Here is a 22,364-nt window from a genome sequence, read left to right on the forward strand (position 1 = left end):
GGAGTAATGGGCCCCACTCATATATTGGTATGTGTCAATGGTTCGGAACCACCAACTGTCGCAATATGTGACTCACAAATAAATGAGAAAATGAAATTGCCTAAAAAGGCAGGTGGGCCCCCGGGCCCTTAATCAAATTGCGCGAGGCATAATCGTAATCTACGTTGAATTACTTTTGAAACGATATATCACATGACTATGTTCTCATATGGTCTCATCATTTTCATTCATAGTGTTCATACCAAACTGCATTCCAATGCGAGAACTAACGAAGGAGTAGTCATTTGAAAAATAGGGCCCCCGGGGTCCTCCTGGCGCCCCGTGACACGTACGGGGTAATGGGCCAAATTTATATATTGGTATGTGCCAATGATTTGGTACTAACAACCGTCAAAATATTTGTCTCACAAATAAATGAGAAATGGACCTTAGATTTTTTTTTTTTTTTTTTTTTTTTTTTTGAGGCCCCAAATCAAACATCGGGCTCTGAGCATCAATGTGCACACATCCGTAGATTATACCTATTTCAGCTTGATCCGTTCACAAATAACAGAGGAGTAGCGATTTTAACTAGTGTACACAACAACAACATCAAAGTGAGTGGCATTTTGGGTCCGGTAGCCCGGCCTAAAAATACAAGACTTCTAAAAGCCATAAGGCTCTAAGTGGGATTGAAACTTTTGGGGTAATATTGCTTTACAGTTGTGATGTAAAGTTTAATTGAGGCAGTATATCTGCAGCTTGGAACCAGTATGAATATAGAGATGACTTAACCTTTGGCGCAATCAAAATGGTGACATAAATATGTAGGAATTGTATTAAACACTTAAACTACATCCGAATAGTCTCTCCTATCTCCTTTCCTAACCACTTTTCCCACTCAGCAAGATATGGACCTACTCTACATTGTAGCTTACAAATGTGCAACTGCATAAAGCATTCCTAGGTGAACAAAATATCTGGAATAAAACATAATATGTCTAAAAATGTCTCTGATCCCTTTTTCTTGAACAACAGAGTCATCTGTTTTCAGTCATCGTGAGTTTCCATGAACGCTCAGATTAGAGATTCCCTTTATAGATTGTCGGCGATTGTGAGGCAACATTATCTCGTCTCCTTTGGTAAAGGATAAGTCAGTGTTTCCTAGGCTAAAGGAGTTAATAAATGAAGCATTGAGCCTCCTTTCCTTAGCTTTTAGAGAATTGGAACACTCTTTATCATGGCAGCCACATGAACACTTCAGGAGTTAACAGAAATTGGATAGGAAAGGAGATAAGAGACTATTCGGATGCAGCCTTAAAGCTGATGTCCCGCCCTAAACGGCCTCACTTCCTCCCCCTGCCTCTCCCAATCTACCAGAAGCCACGCCTTTATTTTTCTGCACGTGCATCGCAGAACATAACAAGGTCGCATCGGGTCGTATTGATATGTCTATGGGTCAGGTAAGAGCCAAAATCATATTTATCTGTTTGTTGTTGTGATGCGCAGCCTTTCCGTGCACAGTTCCACATTCACTTGATTGACAGTCTCAAAAACAGGAAGTCGAAGCCTATTGGCTGTGTGCATAGGGGTCTATAGTGGGTCTATAATTAATTGATATACATTAATGTATATGAATGACCACTGGCAGTAGACCATAGTAAAAGACTAGTTGGGTATTTTTTCGCATCACAAAAGAATGATACATAAACATAGATTTCTCAGAAACTGTAGATATCAGCTTTAAATTGGGCTCATATTAGAATTAATATATTTGCCAGATACATTTTGTGCGAGTAACCAATTATTTGCTCATAAATGAACACTTTTTGATGATACACTTGCGTTTTGCATAAACTCGAGGACACGCCAGGATGCAAATAATGTGTATCTTACTAATACATCGAGGTATTTCCTCAATCCTAAATGTATCTATCATACCTGAGGCACTGTGCGGCCAATCTGAGTGTCTCTCTCCATCCAGCAACCAATCAAACTCAGACTTATCTGCCAGAGCCATGAATAGTGCTGGTCTATTACTCAGCATCTGTTTAAATTCATTACAGAGGTAAAAAAAAACAAAAAAAACAACCTGAACGTAAGCTTTTAAAATAGCATTAAACAATCCACTGCTAACCTGAATTAGACTTCACATATAAAAGATTTTGGGAATGGATTGAGGTTCTGCATTAAGAGTCTTGATGTGTCTTTTAATTTGGAGATTTAGACTGCAGCAGCTAATAGAGAGAAACCCTTGTGCTAATTTAGCAGTCAAATGAAAAAAATAAAAAAAGTATGACTCAGACTTCAGAGAGAAGAGTAGAATCAACGGCGCAGATTCCTAAGCTCGTAGTAATTTTTTAATTTTATTTTTTTTAAAGAATGCAACAAAGAAATTCTGTTTTAGAATAGTGAGACATACTGGTACTCTGGAGAGGCTCCAGGTTTTGTGTGACACACAATTATTGGAAGTGTAACATAGTAAATGAGTTGCCACTTTTCCCAGCTTTTCTGGGTGTCTTCCAATCCAGTGTACCTTTCACTAAAGGTGAGAGCCTTGCTGCACCAATTAAAGGCTTAGCTGGTGTGATGTCATCCGTGAAGTCTGGATTAGGGACAGTGGTTATTAGTTTACTCAGCTAGTTTGCCATATCGCAGCAGTGGGGCCTGCACACCGATGCGTGAACGCAGAATATGAATGAACAAATATGACAACATTTAAAGGCTTTTTTAAAAAGGTTGGATTGAAAATTGGTAGAGTCACATGCTCAGGTGGACTCTCTGATTTCCTCCCATTTAAGGTTATTAGTACTGATGTGGGAGCTTAAGTAGAGTTGTCAATTATGGCCAAATGAGTATGGGTTTGAAGATTGGATGTACAAAAAGGTGTACATACTCTGTAGTGTTATACAGGGGTTTATTTATAGGTACAAAGTAAAATAGTGCGATTTCCCTGGTTTAATTCAACGGGACATGAGCATGATAAATTGATAGTTTGCACCAATGCGGTGGTTTAGGTAGAATCTGATAAAAAACATAAATTTGTACAAGTAAAACTATTTATTTAGCATTTAACATTTCTTAGTGCAGGGGTGGTGTGTGTGTTTGCGTGGTCTCACACTCCTCACATCAGGTTGAAATGCGTGTGTCTCGTGTCCAATGTGTGAGAATTGAGAGCTTTGCTAGTATATCAGTGAGAATGTGCAGCTGCTCAGACTCCCCCCTCTCCGGTCTAACCCTCCTTCCGGTGTTTACATTGTAGTTGTTTGCATCTTAACACTTAGAATAATATAAGAAGAAACACTCACCCTTGCGCAGAACAAACAATAAACATAGTGGCGCCATGTTGTGGACCCATCCGCTCAAAGAAGAGTTACATTCCTTTGTCTGAAGAAGCAGATAGTTTGTGATATGGTCGACTATTGGCCGTCAGCACAGCCACTGCGCACAGTTCAAGGAGACAGAGGAAGAAGTAGACTCCGTGACCCACGATTTAAAGAAAGTTTGGGGTCACGGGAATAATTTTAAATAAACATGAAATATTAACTTATATAACTTTTAGGAGTACAAAAACGTTTTTAATATTGACCTTCTGCGACACAGTGACATCATGAACTGGTGAACCGGAAGTACCACGCTCAATACCGAGGAGGAGCCGTATTCTTAAAATCAAAATGAACGTTCTGCAACACCAGATTACTCCATAATAACAGATGCACACACTTGTGGTATGTGGAAGCCGTTGACACAGTTTAAGGTCGAAAAGACACCGCATCGGGGAGATATTTGCTCCACCAACACACACATGCATACAGAACTTTCTTGCTTTGATAGAAAGATTTGGAGTCTTTACATCAGGGGACACCAACCTTTCTGAAACGACAGGGGTACTTCAGAGCTATTGAATAGTCCGAAGGGCTACCAGTTTAAAAAGCACATATTAAATACTACATTTTTACGTTTTCACTTGAAGTTTCAACATGCAGCACTTTAATTCTCCTAATTTATGCAATTGTTTCCATTTTCATTTTGTTTCATGAGAAATCCTAATGTACATATTTTACTAGGCACAAACAATGTGTAACATGTTTGTGCAATTTAACCATTATGTATTTTTTTTTAACACATCTTATTACAGGGGTGTCAAACTAATCTTAGTTTTTTGCCCAACTTTGCACTTTGACGTATAATTGATACATAAAGTATGTAAGGCACCAACAATATCCAAGCAATAAGTGACAGATATTAGTCCCTGGGGGATTTTCTCTTTTAAATTTCATTGATTTTGACGCATATTTATTCATTTTTTGGAAATTATGAGAAATAATTTCAGGAAAATTGAGTCCTTTGAACAATTTTAGATTTAAAATGACTGCAGTCATGTGATAAACGCATCAGAAAATTGCGATCCTCCAAATTTTGTGGAGTTTCGTGTTATTAGTGTATTTGGGCTGAGATATCTACAGCTGTATTATTTGGTAATTTACACAATATTTCATGTTTTTTCTGTCTTTTTTACTTTCTGCTGTGACAAATAAACATTCAAATATGGTTAATTTAATACAAAAATGCACAGCAGTATGTAACTCTACTAAGGCTCTGACTACATTTGTATTTATCTGTGTGGGTTTGAAGCCTGGCAAGTAAATCAGATTTTAGATGGAGCTCATTTGTGACGAGAGCTCCACACAAGGCCTGAGGGCACCTCACACGGTCCATGCGGGTTACCTGGTGCCTGCGGGCACCATGTTGGTGACCACTGCTTTACATTGTGAGTGATTTTGTCTGTGTTGGCCCTGTGACAGGCTCGCAGTTACCTGGCCTGTGTGAATGAAAGATAGAGCCCAACAAAATGATTGAAAAAGTACATAATGTATTATCTAAGTCAGTGTTGATAATTCTAAACAGAAAATAGCTGATAAAGAACATCACACAGACATAGAAAGCAAACAAACATTGGTACTCACTTTGTGGCTTGTAGCAAGGTCAATCCAAATCCCAATGGTCTCTCTTTTAGCAGAAAACATGCATGACAGATTCCACTAGAGGTTCCAAATTGACAACACCTGTAATAAGTGTCTACCCTCTGGGGTAGAACAAGTGTCACCAGTCTTTGTAAAACTGCCAACTTCAAATGTGCTGAATAATTTGAATGGCTACTAGTTTGATAAATAAGTCTGGAATACTCCATTTTCATGGTTTCGCTTTAATTAAAGGGAAAGATATTGAAGAGAGACCATCAGTAACTTTAAAAAAGGTAGGAAATGTTTAAAGCTGATATCCGGAGTTTATGAAAAATCTATGTTTATGTATAATTATTTTGAAACTCATAAAAAATACCTAACTAGTCTTTTACTATGGTCTACTGCTGGTGGTCATTTATATACGTTAATATATATAAGTCCCTCCTTCATCCTATAGACCCCTATACAAATGGAAACGATCACCGAGTACATTTGTAGGGCGGGACATCAAGACGTTTCTCAGAAACTCCAGATATCAGCTTTAAGGTTCAACATGCAACACTTCATTTTCCTTAATGTATTCAATTGTATCATTTTCATTACATTTCATAAGAAATCGACATTGTCATATTCTTATTCTACTAGCCACTAACAACTTTTAACTAATCTGTCACATCAGTCATTTCATGAATGTTATACTTGTTTTTTTTACACAATATTATTTACACAATAACACTGATGCAGTTCCACAGTAAGTGTATTTAAACTTATTCTAACATCACTGCTAGGCATTAAAGTATGCACAGGAAATTTAACACATTTGTGCACTGATGTTGCACTTAAGTCAACAAAGGAGTAAAAGTATATGGTGCCAAACCGTAAATGGGAACAGTAGCATGGGGATTTTGCCAAGTAAGCATTCTTGGGTTTTTTTCTTCTCTTTTTTATTTTTCCTCTCCAGTTTAAGAAAAATGGACAGAACACTGCCTCACATATGCTGACCAAATTGTGGTCCTTGAAGCAGAAAACGTTTTTGTGTGTGCGCGTGTGTGCGTGTGTGTATAGATCAGGCTTACAGGCGGCTGTACAGAGAGTAGTCTGGGCACAGTTCTCCTGCTCAGAGCCACACAGAGCTCAGGGATCAAAGCAAACAACAAGCCCTCCTGTACACTGCTGGGACAGCAGGGTAGGATGCAGCAGGACACAATTAAACCAGTAAACATCTCTCAGGGAATCCCTCTCTGTGTTTCTGCCTCCTGATTGCAGGTCCCTTTTGGTGGAGAAATGAGTGCAAAGTCTATTTATTGGCACAGGTGACGTGCCTGAACACATCATCCACAGTGAGCTCAGCAGATTTTCTTCCTGCCTGGCTAGACGTTCTCTCAAATGATGTCCTCATTCTCTTTGCTGTCCGACCATATCTCAGTCACTCTGCTTCATATTTTTCTCAATGTTTTCATATGTTCTCTCATCCATCACTTCATCCATCCTTCTTCACCCACTCAGCCTCTCTTATTTTTACTCTGTGTTTATTTTCTCAGTCTTTGCATTCCTGGTTTTCTAATCCGTGGCAAGCTATCTGTCACTTAGCATCATCCATGCTTCTTTCTTCATCTCGGTAACCCCATTTTTCAATAACAGTCTTCATTTCTCGTTCAAAATCACACCCCGGCTCCACTCATCCCTTAACTTGGCTACCATACTGATGCTTTGTGACTGTGAGCTGTGTCCTTGAACAAAGGTCAGCATGGGTTTCCCTTAACTGTGGGTGTTTCTCTTCCCATTTGATATTTGTAAGCAGGACCAAAACTCAATATTTTTTTCTCAAAATGGCAATACATGATATTAATCTCAAGATTTTTAACTCAAAGTCATAAGGTAAAGACAATTCTGGGTTAAATTTGCTGATGCAAAATGTCACACAGGCACATTTAGTAACAAACAGCTGTACAAAAACTGTTGTCTTTTTCTCCTGAATGGGACAGCACGTGTGAGTGAGTTCTGTAGTGTGGCTTGTTAAGGGGAAGGTCTGTGTAGGGAGGATGCATTGAGAAATCCATCTAATCGTGCTTTTCATCTTCTGAGATGTAACAAAAGCAGCAACTCCTAAAACAAATATTTTGATACAAAATAAACCATAAAAATCTATATCTCAGAAACATGGAAAAACTGTAAAGGACACTGTTTAACTGTACTTTATGAATAATATTAAATACTGTATGATGAGATTTGTAAAAACAAGTTTAAAAAACTATAGATATCTTGATATAAGCAATATTGTTATTTTCGATATCACCAAAATAGAAAACTCAATATATGTTAAATCACAATATATTGCTCAGCCCTATTTGTAAGTTATGCTGGTGTGTTTTGGACATGAGAGTAAATGTTCGTTTTGTCTCAGTGTGTATTTGGATAAAGCTCGGGGAGATGTTGTTTTGCGTGTATTTGCACGTGTGAATGTGTGTGTGTGTCTGAGAGGCATTCATGTTGGCTCGCACCAGTGATTGCCCTTGACATGCAGACGAAAGGATAAGCACACACCTGACTGTCTGCATGTATGTGTACGTCGTAGATGAGATGCGAGTGCATACATCAATGTCATATTTCCTCGGGATGAACATTGCTTTCTGGCACAATTATGAATCTGCAGAGTAAACTGACACTGATTGTATGTGGCACATGTTTGGAAACAAAAGCAACTCCAAACTCTTCCTTTTGAATTAACAAACACAGAATGACACAAGTGCATTACTGTTATGGGGCCAATATGCCTGTGATTGACCCGAATCGATCCACGTGGAAGGAAGGGTTTTTAAAATGAAGGAGCAGACACAAGCTGTGTTTTCATTACCCTTGGAAATGTGCAAAATCTAAATAGCGCAATAAAGTCTGGTAATGGAAACACCTGAAATTTGAAAAAAAAAACACTCAAATATTACTACAAAGTTTTTACTCTTTCATGAGGAGGATTTTCAAATGTTTTGCTATTGAAATGTGTCGCAAATGTGCTGTGGAAACACTTTTTCCGCAAATGCACGTCACAGAACGTGACGTACAGTACATGGTCACATGACGTGAGGTACCTGGTCACATGACCACTTCTCTCCGATAAAACATGGCGCGGTACATGTAAACAGAAGAGACGATTATACTTAAAAATTATTATGCCACACTAGACGAGAAACAACAAAGGAATACGGGAGCGTATGTCTTTAGTCTTGCGGGATGTGATTTCATGGTAGTTACGAGGCTCTTGCCCAAAACAACATTCAATGGAAACACTTTCAAAGCCCAATTATACTCATTTATATTCTTGTATATTTTAATCGATATCTAGAAATATCACTTTTATTTTGTGAAATTCCGTAATGGAAACCCAGCTACTGACAGCAATACCGACTGCAGGAATGGCAAGTAGAACTGTCAGCTGGTTTGTCCTTTCTGCAATAATGACTCAGCCACTGGGAAAAGCCAAGTGCGATGCACACAGGCAGTAGATCGCTGGAGGATTAAGAGTGCAGGTTCTTTGGGGTACTAAAGCGGTCATCTTGGTATCGAGGGAAGCACTAATGAACATCCTGAGATAAATTCAGACTACTGACCTCAGAGTTTTGGTCGTCATGTCAGCTGCTGTGATGCCGTGATACACCAGTGTCTCATTCCACACAGGATTCAATGTGTTCTTCAGGGTTTTTGTGCGTAGCTTGTTTGCCTGCAGCGGAAAAAAGGGAAAAGACTTTTGAAGTGAAAGTCATTTAAGGGGAAGGGATCTGAATGTTTAAATTATGAGCTAAAGACCAAGACACATCTGAATAAAAGAAAAGGAATAAATCATCCTGAAAATGTAAAAAAAAAAAAAAGACATATACACACACACACACACACACACACACACACACACACAGAGGGAAACATTGTTTTGTCCCTCAGGAAACTGCTGACATGAGGTGCTTGCTTAGAGAGTGAGGGCAAGAAGTTTCTCGTCTCGCCTGTTTTTCTGTTTCTCGTCAGTGTAAGTTAAACACCTCATGCCACAACCACAACTCAACTGTGTAACACAATCAACATGAAAAAATAGTGTTCCACAAAAAACAAACGCCCACAAGCTCCTAATGGCTGCACCATCCATAAACAAAGTTTCAGCTATTCGATGGCTCATTTCTCTGCCTTGAGGTGGTGTTCATCTAAATGAAGTTTTCATCTCAGATTGACTTATTTTCAATGTGTCTAAACAAGAGGTGGGACTTAATTTAAAAAAAAAAATGAATCGACTAATTACAGACTGCAATTAATACATTTTGATTAATCTAAATTAATTGCATAAAAACCCTTGACATGAGAAGCAACATTTTTCAATGAATGACTGAATCAATGAAAATAATAGATAAACAAAAACAACAAAATTGTGTATTTATCACTGAGTGCTAACATAATGTACAATATTAATAAAGAATATGATTGCATTGTTCACAAAGCACAAACTTAAATTTAAGTATGCTGTATCAATGCTTTTCTAGATTTTTTGTTTTTGTGCATTAGAATAAAAACAGCCTTTGGTACAGAATATTCTGGAGAAGTGGAAACTGAATAGTGCAAAATAGCATCACCGTGGCATGAAATAAACAGACCAACTGATAAAGCTGATGAATTAATTCTGAAATTGTCTTTCTACATAGCAGTTCATAAGTTGGATCCAACATTGCGATTTGTAGCCCCGTTTCTAGCCTTGCCCACATCCTCTACCACCGAGAGCGGTCGACTGTCCACTACAATCATTTATCCAGTGAGTTTGTTCATTTGTCAGTCATGGACTTGTTCATTTTGGCTCTGAACCCTGTCATCTTGTCCAGTGTGGATTGGCGACGCTGCCTGCTCGGACTAGGACCGTTACCTGTGCTAGCTGCCACATGTTTAGCATTGAGGTGCTAGCTGCTACATGTTTAGCATTGAGGTGGAAGAGCTCTGCTGGAAGGCTAGAGGACATAGAAGAGCTCCAGTGATCGTCAAACTCTTTCTTGCACAATTTGCACACCTTTTGCTTTTGTTTTGTAAGATTTTCCTCTACCCTCTTCCTGGATCTTTTTTATTGAACAGCTCCGAGGACAGACATTAGGCAGTATAATATCAATGAGGTTTATTCTTGTTACATTCATACGTTTAACAGACTAGGTGCAGGTGGTCAAAGAAAAAAGTCTATGGCTGTGTCCGAATTTTCCCTCCTATCTTCTTTCCTATTCACTTTTCCATAATCCCGTTTATGACATCACAGGGTTAAGGAAAGGTGTTAGGAGAGGAGTAACTAAAAGGCTGTCACGTTTGTTTTGACAATCAGATGCACGTCAAAAGGTGACATAATAATAAGACACCCACGAAGGTTAATGACGTCTGCCGTGGTGAAAAAACTACAAATTTTCGAAAATGGACTACTAAAAGCACATTTTTAACACTTTCCACTGATATAATCTCAAAAATCACACAGTTTGAATGTAAATCAAAGGAAAAGAGGTTACCAGGCTGTGTGAAACTAAAAGAATGACACATTGAGAATGGTTGCTGGTTGGCTGGTCTGCTGGCTGGGTGCACCGGGCGCCGTGGGCGCGATTCCGGGGCGGGGGTGCCCCGGGGGCGGATCCTTGGGCTACGTGTCCGGGGAGGTGCTCTCCGGCCATCTGCCCGGGGACCGGCCGCGGCTCGTGGCGGCGCTGCGCAGCCTTGGGCGGGGCGGGGCTGGTGGCCTTGGGCCCGCTGTTGTTTGGGGTGTGCTGGCGTCGGGGGGGTGTCTCGTGCCGGTGCGTGGGTCGTCGGGGATTGCCTCCGTGTGGGGGGGGGGGGCTCTATTGGCGCCGTTGGTGTGGGGGGGCGGTTCCGGGCTGGGGGTGCTTCGGTACTCTGGCTTGCCGGTCCGTGGCTGGCGGGATGGCCCTGCTTGGCGGTGGATGGCGTCCTCTCTCGTCGGGGGGGCCGGGGCCGCCTCCCGGTGGAGACTGTTGTATCGTGGCGCCGGGTGGGCCTGTGCTGGCCCTGGTGCGGGCATGGGCCTCCCCCCCGCTCGGCCGCTCCCCTTGGTGGCGGGGTGGCGTTGCTCCGGGCCGGCGGGCGGCGGGGGTCGCCCCCTGGGGCGCCGGGGGATGTTGTTGGTGCCTGGCTGTGCCCGGGGGTGGGGGGTGTCGCCGTGCTCCGCGGGGCCGGCGCGGTCTGGGGGGTGCCGTGGGGGGGGGTCTCCGGCTGTGCTGTTCCGGGGCCCGCAGTGCCACTTGCCCGTCTGCGCCATCTACCCTCTCGCGTGGCCCGCCACGCGGACGGGCCCGGCTCACACTGGACAGGCCTCCTACATGTTCACTTCACCCCACTCCCAGCTGGTCTGGCTCACTCACAAAATGCACCACACACCAATACCCAACCCTTGGGGGGCTGGATGGTGGGGCTGGGGGTGGAGGGGGCCGCCACCTGTGTTACTATGTAGTGGCGTGGGGGCGGCCCTCCCACCTCTAGTTGCCCTACTAATCCCTCCAATTTTAATCGCATCTCAACATGTCACCCCCCGGAGGGTGTATCATCTTTTACACCCTCCGGCCTATTACACCACATACACATAAATCCACAGAGGCTGGAGGGGGAGCACCGCTCCCCTCCATCCCCCTTCTTTTAATTACACCCCATACATTCACCAAACACACACATTCACACAGGGGATCGGGAAGTGCCTCTCCATTGGGGAATGGAGAGGCACCATAACAGGGTGGTGGGTTGGTACACATATTTGGGCCTCTCCGGTGGGGGCCTGGCCCCTCTGTTGGTGGCTGGGCCACTGCATAGAGCAAAAGCACATCAAGATGGTGCGGTCGGGCGTGGCGGTGGGTCTCGGGGGGGCTTTGCCGGGGTCTCTCCTTGCGGGGTCTTTCCGGGCTGTGTCGGCCGGGTGGGGCGCGGGGGTGCCTCTCCCCCTTGGGTGTGGCTTGGTGCTTGCTTTGTCTCCTGGTGGCCTTGGGGGCGGGCCCCGCGGTGTGCGGGCCCGGGGCGGCCTGCCTCGCCGGTTTGGGGGGTGGGTGTGCTGGGGGGGTGCTGGTGTCCTCGCCGGGGTTGGGCCGGGGTTGCTTGGCGCCTCGGGGTGATGCTGTTTACTGGGGGGCGGCGCTAGCTGTTCCGGTGGTGGAGGTTGCTGTCGGCCGCCTGGTGGGTCTATCCTGCCGTTTGCGGACTGGTGGGTGGGTCCGGGGCATCTTTGGCTGGGGGCTGCTGTCCCGCACTTGATGTGTGCCGTTGGGGTGCCTCCGTCCCCGCGGTGGGGATCGCCGGTTGCTCGCGGGCCGGCGGGGGGCGCTGCTCCGTGGCTGGCGCTGTCCGGGGGGCGGCGGGCCCTGGGCTGCTGGCCGTGGGCTGTCCGGGGCTGTGCGGTCCTGCTGGGCCGTGGCCGGGTCCCGGGCGGGGGTGGGGGATGCGTCCCGGGGGGCTTGGCCCGGGGGCTTGCCCTTGGGGGGTCCTGGTCCCGGGGGGTGCTCCTGGGGCCCGGGGTGCTTGGCCTGCTGGCCGGGCCGGTCCTGGCGGGGGTCTTTCGGGGCGGGTGGCGCGTGCCGCGCCCTTGCGTACCTACTGGTACGGCCCCTGCTTGGGCAGTGCCCCGAGAGGTAGGGTGTCGGGGACCGGAATAGGGGGCCACATCCCGGCGGGGCGGTCTGGCTTGGCCCTTGGAGGGGGCCCTGGCTTTAAAAAAAAAAAAAGGAACTGAAGCTCGTGGCGCGGGCGGCATCAGTGAAGGGTGATCTGGGGCGCCGTGGGGGGCTAGGTTGGGGTGCCTGGGGGCCGGCGGGGAGACTCCCGGCGGCCCCCTGGTGCCTTATGCGGCTTGGGGTGTGGTCGTCCTCCCTGGGCGGGCTGCTCCTGGTGCTGCATCCGTTCCGGGTCCTTCTGGCCTGGGGTCGGGCCCCTGCTGGCTCTGGGCTCGCCGGCGGGTGCCCACTGGCTGCCTGTTCGGCGCGGTTCTGGTCGTCTGCTGGGTGTGGGCTTCGGCTCCTCCGCTGGGGCCTCGGGCAGGGAGTTCTCTGGGCCCTCCCCTCGGGGGGTTAGGCGCGGGGGTGGGGTGGGGGGGTGGGGGGGTCGATGGGGTGGGGGGTCTGGGGGTTGGGGGTGGGATCGGTGGCGTGGTGCGCTGGGTCCTTGGCTCCTTGGGGCTTTCTCGGGTGTGTATGGGGGGGCGATGGCTGCCTCTCGGCTTGGGATCTTGGGGGCGTTCGGGGGACTGCTTGGCCGTGGGGTGGTCGCCGGGGGCCCTTAGGCTGCCTGCTCTTGCTGCTGGCCTGACTGCTTCTTCGGGCCCGGGGGCGGCTCTTGGGTTTTGCAGTGGCGGTACTTGGAAATACATTTGTCATGGATGCACTGGCCTTGGGCTGTGGGATAACACTCATACTGGGCTCAACCTTAGACACGTTGTTCCCAAATACCTGTTTTATGGAATTTCCACTCACCTCTTCCTCTGTTCACAGCCACCACCATTATTCCTAAACCACACACTGGTCACCAAACTGGCTTGACAACACAACAATAAACACAATATACACAACCACAATTTCACATCGCATCACTTAAAACTATTCCTCACCCATTCCATATCCTATCTTGTATCCCTCTTCCCTGCTAACTTCCCCACCCCCCTCCAACCCCTCACCTTGGTGTAACACTGCCCTCTCTTTTTTACATCCTCCCTTTAATAAAGTATTTCTTACCCTTCCCTAGGGAGGGCTGGTGACGGTCACAATTATGCAATGAAATAAATAAATTTATTTAATTGCAATAATAAAATATGCATTGCTGTCAAAAGATTGCACTTCTTGTAGTGTTAACCTTCGAAAGCATGTGCAGACAAGGTAGAAAAAAAAAAAAAAAAAAAAAAAAAGAGAATGGTTGCTCACACTCACCTTTCACTCAAAAATATGAATTATGTTGAATAAAACATTATGTGGCTAAAAATGTCTCTGATCCCTTTTTCTTGAACCACAGATTGTCTGTTTTATGTCAATTATAATCTGATATGTCTTACATAGATCATGTTCAAGGCATATTATTGCATTGGTAACTGCATGATCTCCCTTACTTGTCAACGTGAGTTTTTGTAAGCTCTCGGGTGTGCAGTACCCTTTAAATGTTGTCGCTGCAAGGGATTGTGGGGCAGCATTATCTGGTCTCTTTTGGTAAAGGATGCATCAGTGTTTCCCAGGCTATAGGTGGTAAAAAAGGAAGCATTGAGCTTCCTTTCCTGAGCTTAAAGAGAACTTGGACGCTCTTTACATAGCCATCACTTAAACAATTCCGGAGGTGAAGGAACAGTGGATAGGAAAGGAGATAGGAGGGACTGTTCGGATGCAGCCTAAGTCTCTCTATGTCTCTGTGTGTCTGTGTATCTTTATGACTTGGCCCTCCTTCATTGAAATAGGTGTCTGGTACAACAGTGTCTCAGCCATATATCACAGTGCAGTCTAGCTCTCCTCAGCTAACTCGCTGACCTTGAGGTCATGAAAACAGTTCACAGTTGTGAGTGTTCAAACCAAAGCAACAGAGTTTCAGGGCCTACCAGACAAACATAAACACATACAAAAATAATCTTGTAGTTTTCTCATCAGGTTCTCCAATCTCACATGTTGTAGTCTGCACACCAGTATTATGGGTATGTCGGTAACTAGTGCGTTATTTTTCTGTAATTGATTAATCGAAATCAAAGTCCCAGCCCGCAATTACAGTATGTATTACTTTTTGCTGTTACGCATAACTAATATAATTTTGGTAATATTATACTCGTTAAAAATCTCAGTAATGCGCATTCCAAAGCATTGTAACCTTAACCTAAAGACAGCACCAGTAACTTGAAGAAACACCTGGACCGAGTTGACAGAGAGAGATACAGGCGCGGCAAAGAGAAGAAGAGCAGAGGACGAAAGTTTCTCTCCGTCTGCCGTGTTACTTGAACCAAGAGAAGTGAGGAGACTGGTGGCAGAGTATGTGGTGGAGCATATGCAGCCTCTGTCAACAGTGGAATCGCCGGCTTTTAAAAAGCTTGTCGGCAAAATTCCCACAAACGCCAGCAAGGTAAGCTAACTGGTACCATACCATACAACATGGTCACTGGGTCATGCTGCTATCTAGCGTGTTATTATTACAAACAGCAACATTATGCACATACCCATAGGGCTTAAAGTATTCCTGCTCTTAGAAGTTTTTGGTTTAGAAGTGATTTTTGTAGAGACATCACAGTAGAATTGCCGCTAGCTGGAAGCTAAAAATAACAGCAGAGCTAACCGGAGCCGCCGCCGCCGCCGGCGTCTCACTGGTGGTCATGTTATATTGTGACTGGTTTGTATTGAGCGCTTCTATAAAATAGTGTTCAAATTTTACTGGTCACCATGTTAGCAGCAGTAAAAAACAGCGCACTAAAACAGCCGACAGATATTGTAAATTAATATGCGACATTTAAAAGGTTACCAATCCCAGTGCATGCCAGCTTTGTGCTGTGAGATTTAATTAAAATAGAATAAAAGAATAGAAACAAAAAGAAAGATTGTGCGTCTTGTGATGTCACAAGGCTATAGGTTACATTATAGTGATAACTTACCAGACTTTAACTTTGTCTGCTTTTGTGATTCTGACAGTCATTGTTACTTATTGTATTACGCCATGAGCCTTCACTGTGCCTATTATATTAAGTTGTTAGTCATCATGCTATCACACTCCACTGGATATATAATGAGCTGCAATGAACTATATTTTAGCATTTTAGAATGCTAGTTATACTTCTGCTGTTATTTTGGTGAAAGTAACGCAAAAGTAGTGTAATGCATTACAATTCAGAGACCGTAATATTGTAATGTAACTAATTACTTTTCAATGACAGTAACTGCTAATATGTAATGTAGTACATTTTGAAAGTAACTTGCCCAACACTGTGTATAACGTCAAAACAAAAAAGCCATGGACTTTTTAAACCTGTTTCCAAATGAAAAATGAACAATGAAGAAATGTTTGCAGTGCATACATTTGTTATGACTAAATATGGTGAGGGGCATTGAGTCCAATATTCACAGTGACACTTTCCTGAGGTAACGCTAGCTACAGATGTAGCTAACCTCCACTATCACTACTGTCTTCCTAACCCTTAAATCCAACTACTCGACAGCTGACATATCTTTTATATTTTCAACTTTCCTGCAGCACCCATTGAATACTGAACTTGTCAGTGTAAGAAAGCCTCCAGTTACGCAAAAAAGAATGGTTGTTGTTCTGTTTGATAAGTTAGATTCTCAGATTTAAACTCCCGCCCATTTTCTGAAACTCTTTGTCTTTAAATTAGATATTAATACGTTATTGTGTTGTGCTAAATGTACCTTAAGTTTGTAGATGTTTGTTGATCACGCTTATCTCTTCTAAGCCTAAGTTTTCAACACTAGCTCAAAGTCAAACGCCTCAATATCTCTCCTATCAGATTTATCAGCCCTCTCTACCATCCTTAGTCCTCATATCTCATTATTCCTCATGTGCCATCTCTCCTCCTTTTCCTTTCTTTATTTCATTCCATCTTTATCCTACTGGAAACTTTAGGCTTATCAACTCAGCCACACAGAGCACATTCCAAACAGGGGAAAAGTGTTGAGTGTGGTTGTTTGTTTGATTCATTATTGTGCAGGCAGTGCTGTTTAGAAGCAGAGTCACCACAGCACAGCACAGCTGACTGCGTGCTGGGAAAGAGCAACTATTTTCCCCAGTCATCATTAGTCGCTTTTGACTGAACTAGGTTGATTATGTCTTTGTGTGAGTGCATGCTTTACCCGCACAGATAAAAACACAGGTGTCACGTCTGCTCTTTGCTTTTTCTGTCTGTGATGATGCTTTTTAAATGTTTGTTTATGGCCTGCCCATTACTCTCCTTTACATTTGCCACCATCTGTCTGTACGTTTTTTTTTTTTTTTTTGTTCCACACACCCGTCTCTTTAATCCTGTTGTCCCAGAGCTGTGAGTGAACAGATTCCTGCTACGCATGCATTTTCTGTGTACCTGTGTGAAGTTAGAGCAGATGGAAATAATGAGGAGAAGGCTGTCACTGAATGTTTACGCGTGACAGAGAGAGATGCAGTGATTAAGGGGGGATCTCTTCTGTGTTGTGGTCACTAAATAGTCAGCATGTCGAAGCGTGTGGACAAGGTCACATGGCACACCTGATGGTGGGCTTTAGGTCAGAATGCAGAGGTATTTGATGTCGTGGGAACTGAAAAGGTGCAGGACAGCAGATATGTGATGTGACTCCGTTCCAAGTTTTTTTTTGAATATTCTTGAAACCTTTCTTGATGCGGATTAGTCATCGCACACCTCATGTACACCAAGTATTCCAGTGGACCGGAGTAGATGTGGGCGTGTGCACTTCAGCCCGCCTCACCTCTTGCACATGCTCCCTGCTGCCACTTCTCTGACGTACCTCTGCAACTCCTTGTATTTAGCGAGCACTGCTTCATGGGTACTCACCTACTTACTGACGCCTTCTCTGCGCTAGCCCCCCCCCCCCCACCACCACCATCAACACTCGCTCGTTGACGTGAGCCGTGTAACAATCCTCCTTGTTTCCATGACAACCACCTGCTGCTGTCCTCCTATCATCTGTCTCTTCCTTCCTTCCCATTCTTTCTCCTTTCACTCCTCCCTCTCTCTCTCTCTCTCTCTCTCTCTCTCTTCCTCTCAGTTGTCTCGCTTTCCTACAAACACTGTTCTTATTTCAAGGTCAAAGAGGGTCACAGCCTGATGGGTAGATGGAGACAGCGATAGGGGTCAGCAATGTGGGAAGTAAGTGATTATAGTGGGGTAGAGGACAGACAGACTGGGTCTGTCAGACATTGTTGTAGTAAGCAACTTCCACCTGGATACATTCCCATCGTCCAAGATGGACGACAACAGGTTGCACGCCACGGTGGCAGTGTGCCTTATCTTTGTTTACAGTTTGAGCAGCAAAACAAGACAAAGTGTGGCGCAGCCGAGCGGAACAGGTTTGTGCTCCATAAAGCTCGAGTGTGGCAGACGAGCGTGTCAACCCACTGAAAAAAGCCAAATCTGTTCAATGACTTTTTTTTTTTTTTGTGTGTTTTGACCTTGAAATGTCCTACAACAGAGAAATCAATGAAGGACGTGATGTTTTCTTTTGTATTTGAATCTTCTTTTAAATGTGTGACATGCAAGTTTATAGAGTGTCATGGTGTGGGAGGGGGGGTTAGCAGGTTACGTTAACACTGAGGTAAGGATTAGCCATTGACCTTGCTCGCTCCAGGAAGAAGATGAAGCTTGACATATGGATCTGCCAGTCCATTGGAATCCATGGCTTTCAGTCCCTGTGGAGGCAACACACACACACACACACACACACACACACACACACACACACACACACACAGATGCACAAAATGCTGATGTCATGTCAAAATATATTCAGATTTTCTTAAAGCTGCTGGACAAACATTTTGATCAGATAAATCCTTATTATTGGCCTCAAACATCAACAAATCAACGACCGTTTGCTTGAAAAATAAAGTTGAAATAGCTGCTCAAAAGTATGTTTTCATCTCTACCCTAAACACTCTGTTTACTGATATTTTTGCGCATTGCATTGTGGGATGTGGAGTCGTGTCCTTTATTTTTAGTGTAATTTCTTGTGTTTCTTCGCTGACTTCATTTCTGTTCTAGATTAGTATTCCCCATGATATAAGAATAAATCAAAAAAAACTTCCATCCATCCATCTTAGTGACTCCACATCCCACAATACAATGCACAAAACTTTATTGACAACATCAATAAACAGTTGACCTAAAAATAGCAATTTCTACCTTTTTTTTGAGCAAAAGATCTTGGATTTGTTGATCTATGTGGCCTACACTATAGTTTTATCTGATGACAACATTTTGTCATCACACAGAGTCAAAAGTGACGTCATCATGCCTTAACGCATCACATACTTTGACAGGGTTCGACAGAGACATATACTAAAACAGACCTCCTCTACTGTACTTACATCTACTGTACTTACATCTTTGCTTCTGGCTGTTCTTTTCAATGTCTTTATTTCCTATTCTCATTGAATCCATTTTCTTAACCTCAAGTGAACTGTTCATTGAGATTTACTGTTTATAATTACCATCACATGACAGAATACAAGGTCCTTGTCTACTAGAGGTGAAAGTAATGTATTACAAGTACTCACAAGTTACTGTAACTGAATTGCTGTAATGGGTACAAGAGCATATTTCTAAATCAGTCATTTTTGTTGTGCTTAAGTATGTTTTAAAAATAAGTAATTAATTACATTTCTAAACCCAACCGGGTACATTATATTTTTTTGTTTTATGATCAACGGGCATTTTGAAACTACAAAAACTGAAATCAATCAAACGCATCACATCATTGCCAACCAATCAGAATAAACGTAATGCACCGCAACGAAATTGAATGGAGGTTAATCAGTTTTAGAGTTCATGAATGTATCTATACTTAAAACCTGATAATTAAAAAAAAAAAAAAATTGATTTAATTCATTGGTGTTGTTTTATTTAAAAAATAATTATGCACAAACCTTTTATTTTAGCTTTTGTGGGGAAAAAAGTTCCAATTGTACAAGATTTCATCTCTGCCTTTTTAAGTTTATACATGAGATGTTTACTGTATGAAAGGGAATTTTCATACAGTATTTATGAAATACTGTATACTGCATATTTATTACCAAAAATAAACACTTTTACTTGTAGTAGTAAGTTTAATTGAGCTACTTTTTACTTCAGTATTTTATGTAAGTCTAACTTGTACTTGAGTACATTTTCAATCAAGTAACAGTACTTCTACTAGAGTAGGATACATCAGTAGTACTCTTTACACCTCTGTTGTCCACATGACCAACTAAAAATCACAACCAATACCAACAATTTTGTTAGACGGTCTTTCGAAGCTTTACAGAAGAGTTTTCTCTGAGCAGAGGATTACACACAGCAGCACAAATGGACAGTGATTATAATGAAAACAGCGATGAAGCGTGTACCTTTGCCTTGTGTATGGTACAATGGAGGCAGTTGTTCTCTTGATCAAAGTGTAGGCTGAAGTCAAGCGTTCCCAGGTAGGCTAGAAAACAAGATACACAGACAAACCCCAGCAGTTACAGGCAACACACACACTAATACACAAACATACTCACTGAGTCATAGTTGTAGCAGATGGTCTTTTAAAAACACGATGCGGCATGGTATGAATTGATCGGTCTAGTTTTATGATTGCTTGGGAATGAGGCAAAACAAGAGACCCACGATTACAATGCCATGCAATAAATCATCACTGAACCAATGACAGATGAAGTCAGAGTGACAAACACTTGGGAAAACACTTAATCTCACAATTAATCTGTGAGCACATGTCTTTTCCAGGATGACAAAGGCAGGACATATGTTTTACCAAAAATAAAAGTGTTGGTTGGCTTTAACAATATTTATGACTGATTTTCTTTCTCATCATCCTAATGAAGATAGTCATTGATCTTTCTAATGAATCAAACTAAAGACAAAAATCTCAACCGCTTGGTGCGTTATATAAAACAAAAATATTTACTTAATTACAATTCCTTGTTTACAATTTATTGTACTACTTATTCATTGTATTTGTACGATTGATAAACAAAGCTGTATATTATGACCACACACATCCATTATTTGTTAAATCAAAACTTATGAAATTTAAAGATATTTATTATAAAATAAAACAGATAATGTTCAAAGCAAAAATAATTTATCTTCCAGAAGGCATTCAAAAATACTTCTCACTACACATCAGCAAAAACAGCCTCGTAGATTAAATATCAGCTTCAATTCTACTTTTTTTTTATAGAGCGCCAATTACAACAATTCATCTTGAAGTGCTTAAGATTAATTTGTTAATTTTACCAAAAGCAAGATTAGACGTAAAAACGAAGATTTCTGTCTGTTCTAGGGGTTAATTAGTGGAATAATGTTGATAAAGAAATAAAAATTAGTGACACGCTATTTATTTTCGAAAAGAAAATGTCACAATATATTTTAGAGAGTTATGTGAAGAAGTAGAAATATGTTTGCGTATCTTTTTTCTGTTGTTTTAAATTCCCTTGTGTTTTATTATCCTTTATCCTTTTGTGATGTCGCTGCTGTTGTTTTAGTTCACCTTGTTTGTACAGCACTTTGTGATTTTATCTGTGAAAAGCGCTATATAAATAAAATGTACTTACTTACTTTGTTAAATGTTGCATAAGAAAGTATACATATTTATATAATTTGCATTATTTGAAAAAAGGCAACTCAAATGTACTTGTTGAATGCTTGCATTTCTTTGGTGTGTATTATGGAGAAAGGCAACTGGAATGTTATGATTTATGTTGGGCATATAAGCATTTTGCTTCTGCCTGTTTCAGTTAAATTGTGATTGAGGTTTGAATACATTTTGAAGATATATTGAATATATTTTTGTTTGACTGAAACAAACAAACTGAAACTCAGAACTCACTTTCATCATCATCAGAGTCTAACGGCTCTTCCCTCTCTCCGTCATTGTCCCCTCTTCTCTCCCCATCCTTGAACCCTACGCCCGTGTCTCCATTGAATGTTTCCTCCTTCAGGATTTTCTTCTCTCGGGGAGGTGGGGGCGTGCAAGGGTAGTCATGAAAGCGTGGGAAAAAGTCTGAAATCTGAGGAATGGGAAGGATGGGCCCTGGGCACACGTTGATGGCAAAGTGTTCCTGCATAGAAATCTTGACAGGTGATGGCGGGGGCGGAGCCAAGGAAAGGGGCGTCGCCGAAGGGGAGGACGCGGATGAGGACGACGTGGTGGTGGATGAGGGGGGGAGGGCCAGGTGGGTGGTGGAGGGCGGAGGCGGGGGCTTGGAGACACTCATGTGGACTCTCAAACAGGACTGTAAGGAGAGAGGAAATGAAAGTCAGATATACACCAGATGGCAACTGCAGCTCGGATTAGCACAGTGGTGCTAAACTGTGGTCCTGGAGGCCCAATATCCTGCATGTTTGTTTCCTGCTCCCCAACCTCTGATTGTAAAACGTAGCTCAGGCCTTCTGTAGATCAGGCTCACACATTAAATTGATTCAGGTTTGTTGGAGCAGAGAGAACTCTAAAACATGCTGAGTCGGTCATCAGTTCACTGATGACTACCGTGTATGTGTCAAATAGTCCCTGAAGGCAAACTCTAAACGCAAACTTCCATCTAATTAAAATCTTGTGTAATTATTTGTGGATTTGCATGAATGGTTGTAGAAGACTGATGGGTTTACAAAAGTGTAAATTAGGTGGAAATGTGGCTCTCTGCAAAACAATAGTCAGGTTGCTATAGAAACACAGAAAGAGCTGCGAGAATTAGCTAAATAGTAAATGATTT

General features: G+C 42.8%; 1 protein-coding gene across 1 annotated transcript in view; it reads right to left on the bottom strand.

Moving 5' to 3' along the window:
* The window catches only part of doc2g (double C2-like domains, gamma), a 62,465-nt gene that overhangs the window by 33,654 nt on the left and 6,447 nt on the right, over positions 1-22,364 (bottom strand). The window contains exons 2-5 of the mRNA XM_028448075.1: positions 21,482-21,887; positions 19,998-20,077; positions 18,228-18,302; positions 8,549-8,658 (exon numbers count right to left, since the gene is read on the bottom strand). Coding sequence (XP_028303876.1) covers positions 8,549-8,658; positions 18,228-18,302; positions 19,998-20,077; positions 21,482-21,869 — 653 coding nt within the window. The 5' untranslated portion in view covers positions 21,870-21,887. The remainder of the gene's footprint in view (positions 1-8,548; positions 8,659-18,227; positions 18,303-19,997; positions 20,078-21,481; positions 21,888-22,364) is intronic.

The sequence above is a fragment of the Gouania willdenowi genome, chromosome 1 (assembly GCF_900634775.1).
Source record: "Gouania willdenowi chromosome 1, fGouWil2.1, whole genome shotgun sequence".
Lineage (NCBI taxonomy): Eukaryota > Metazoa > Chordata > Actinopteri > Blenniiformes > Gobiesocidae > Gouania > Gouania willdenowi.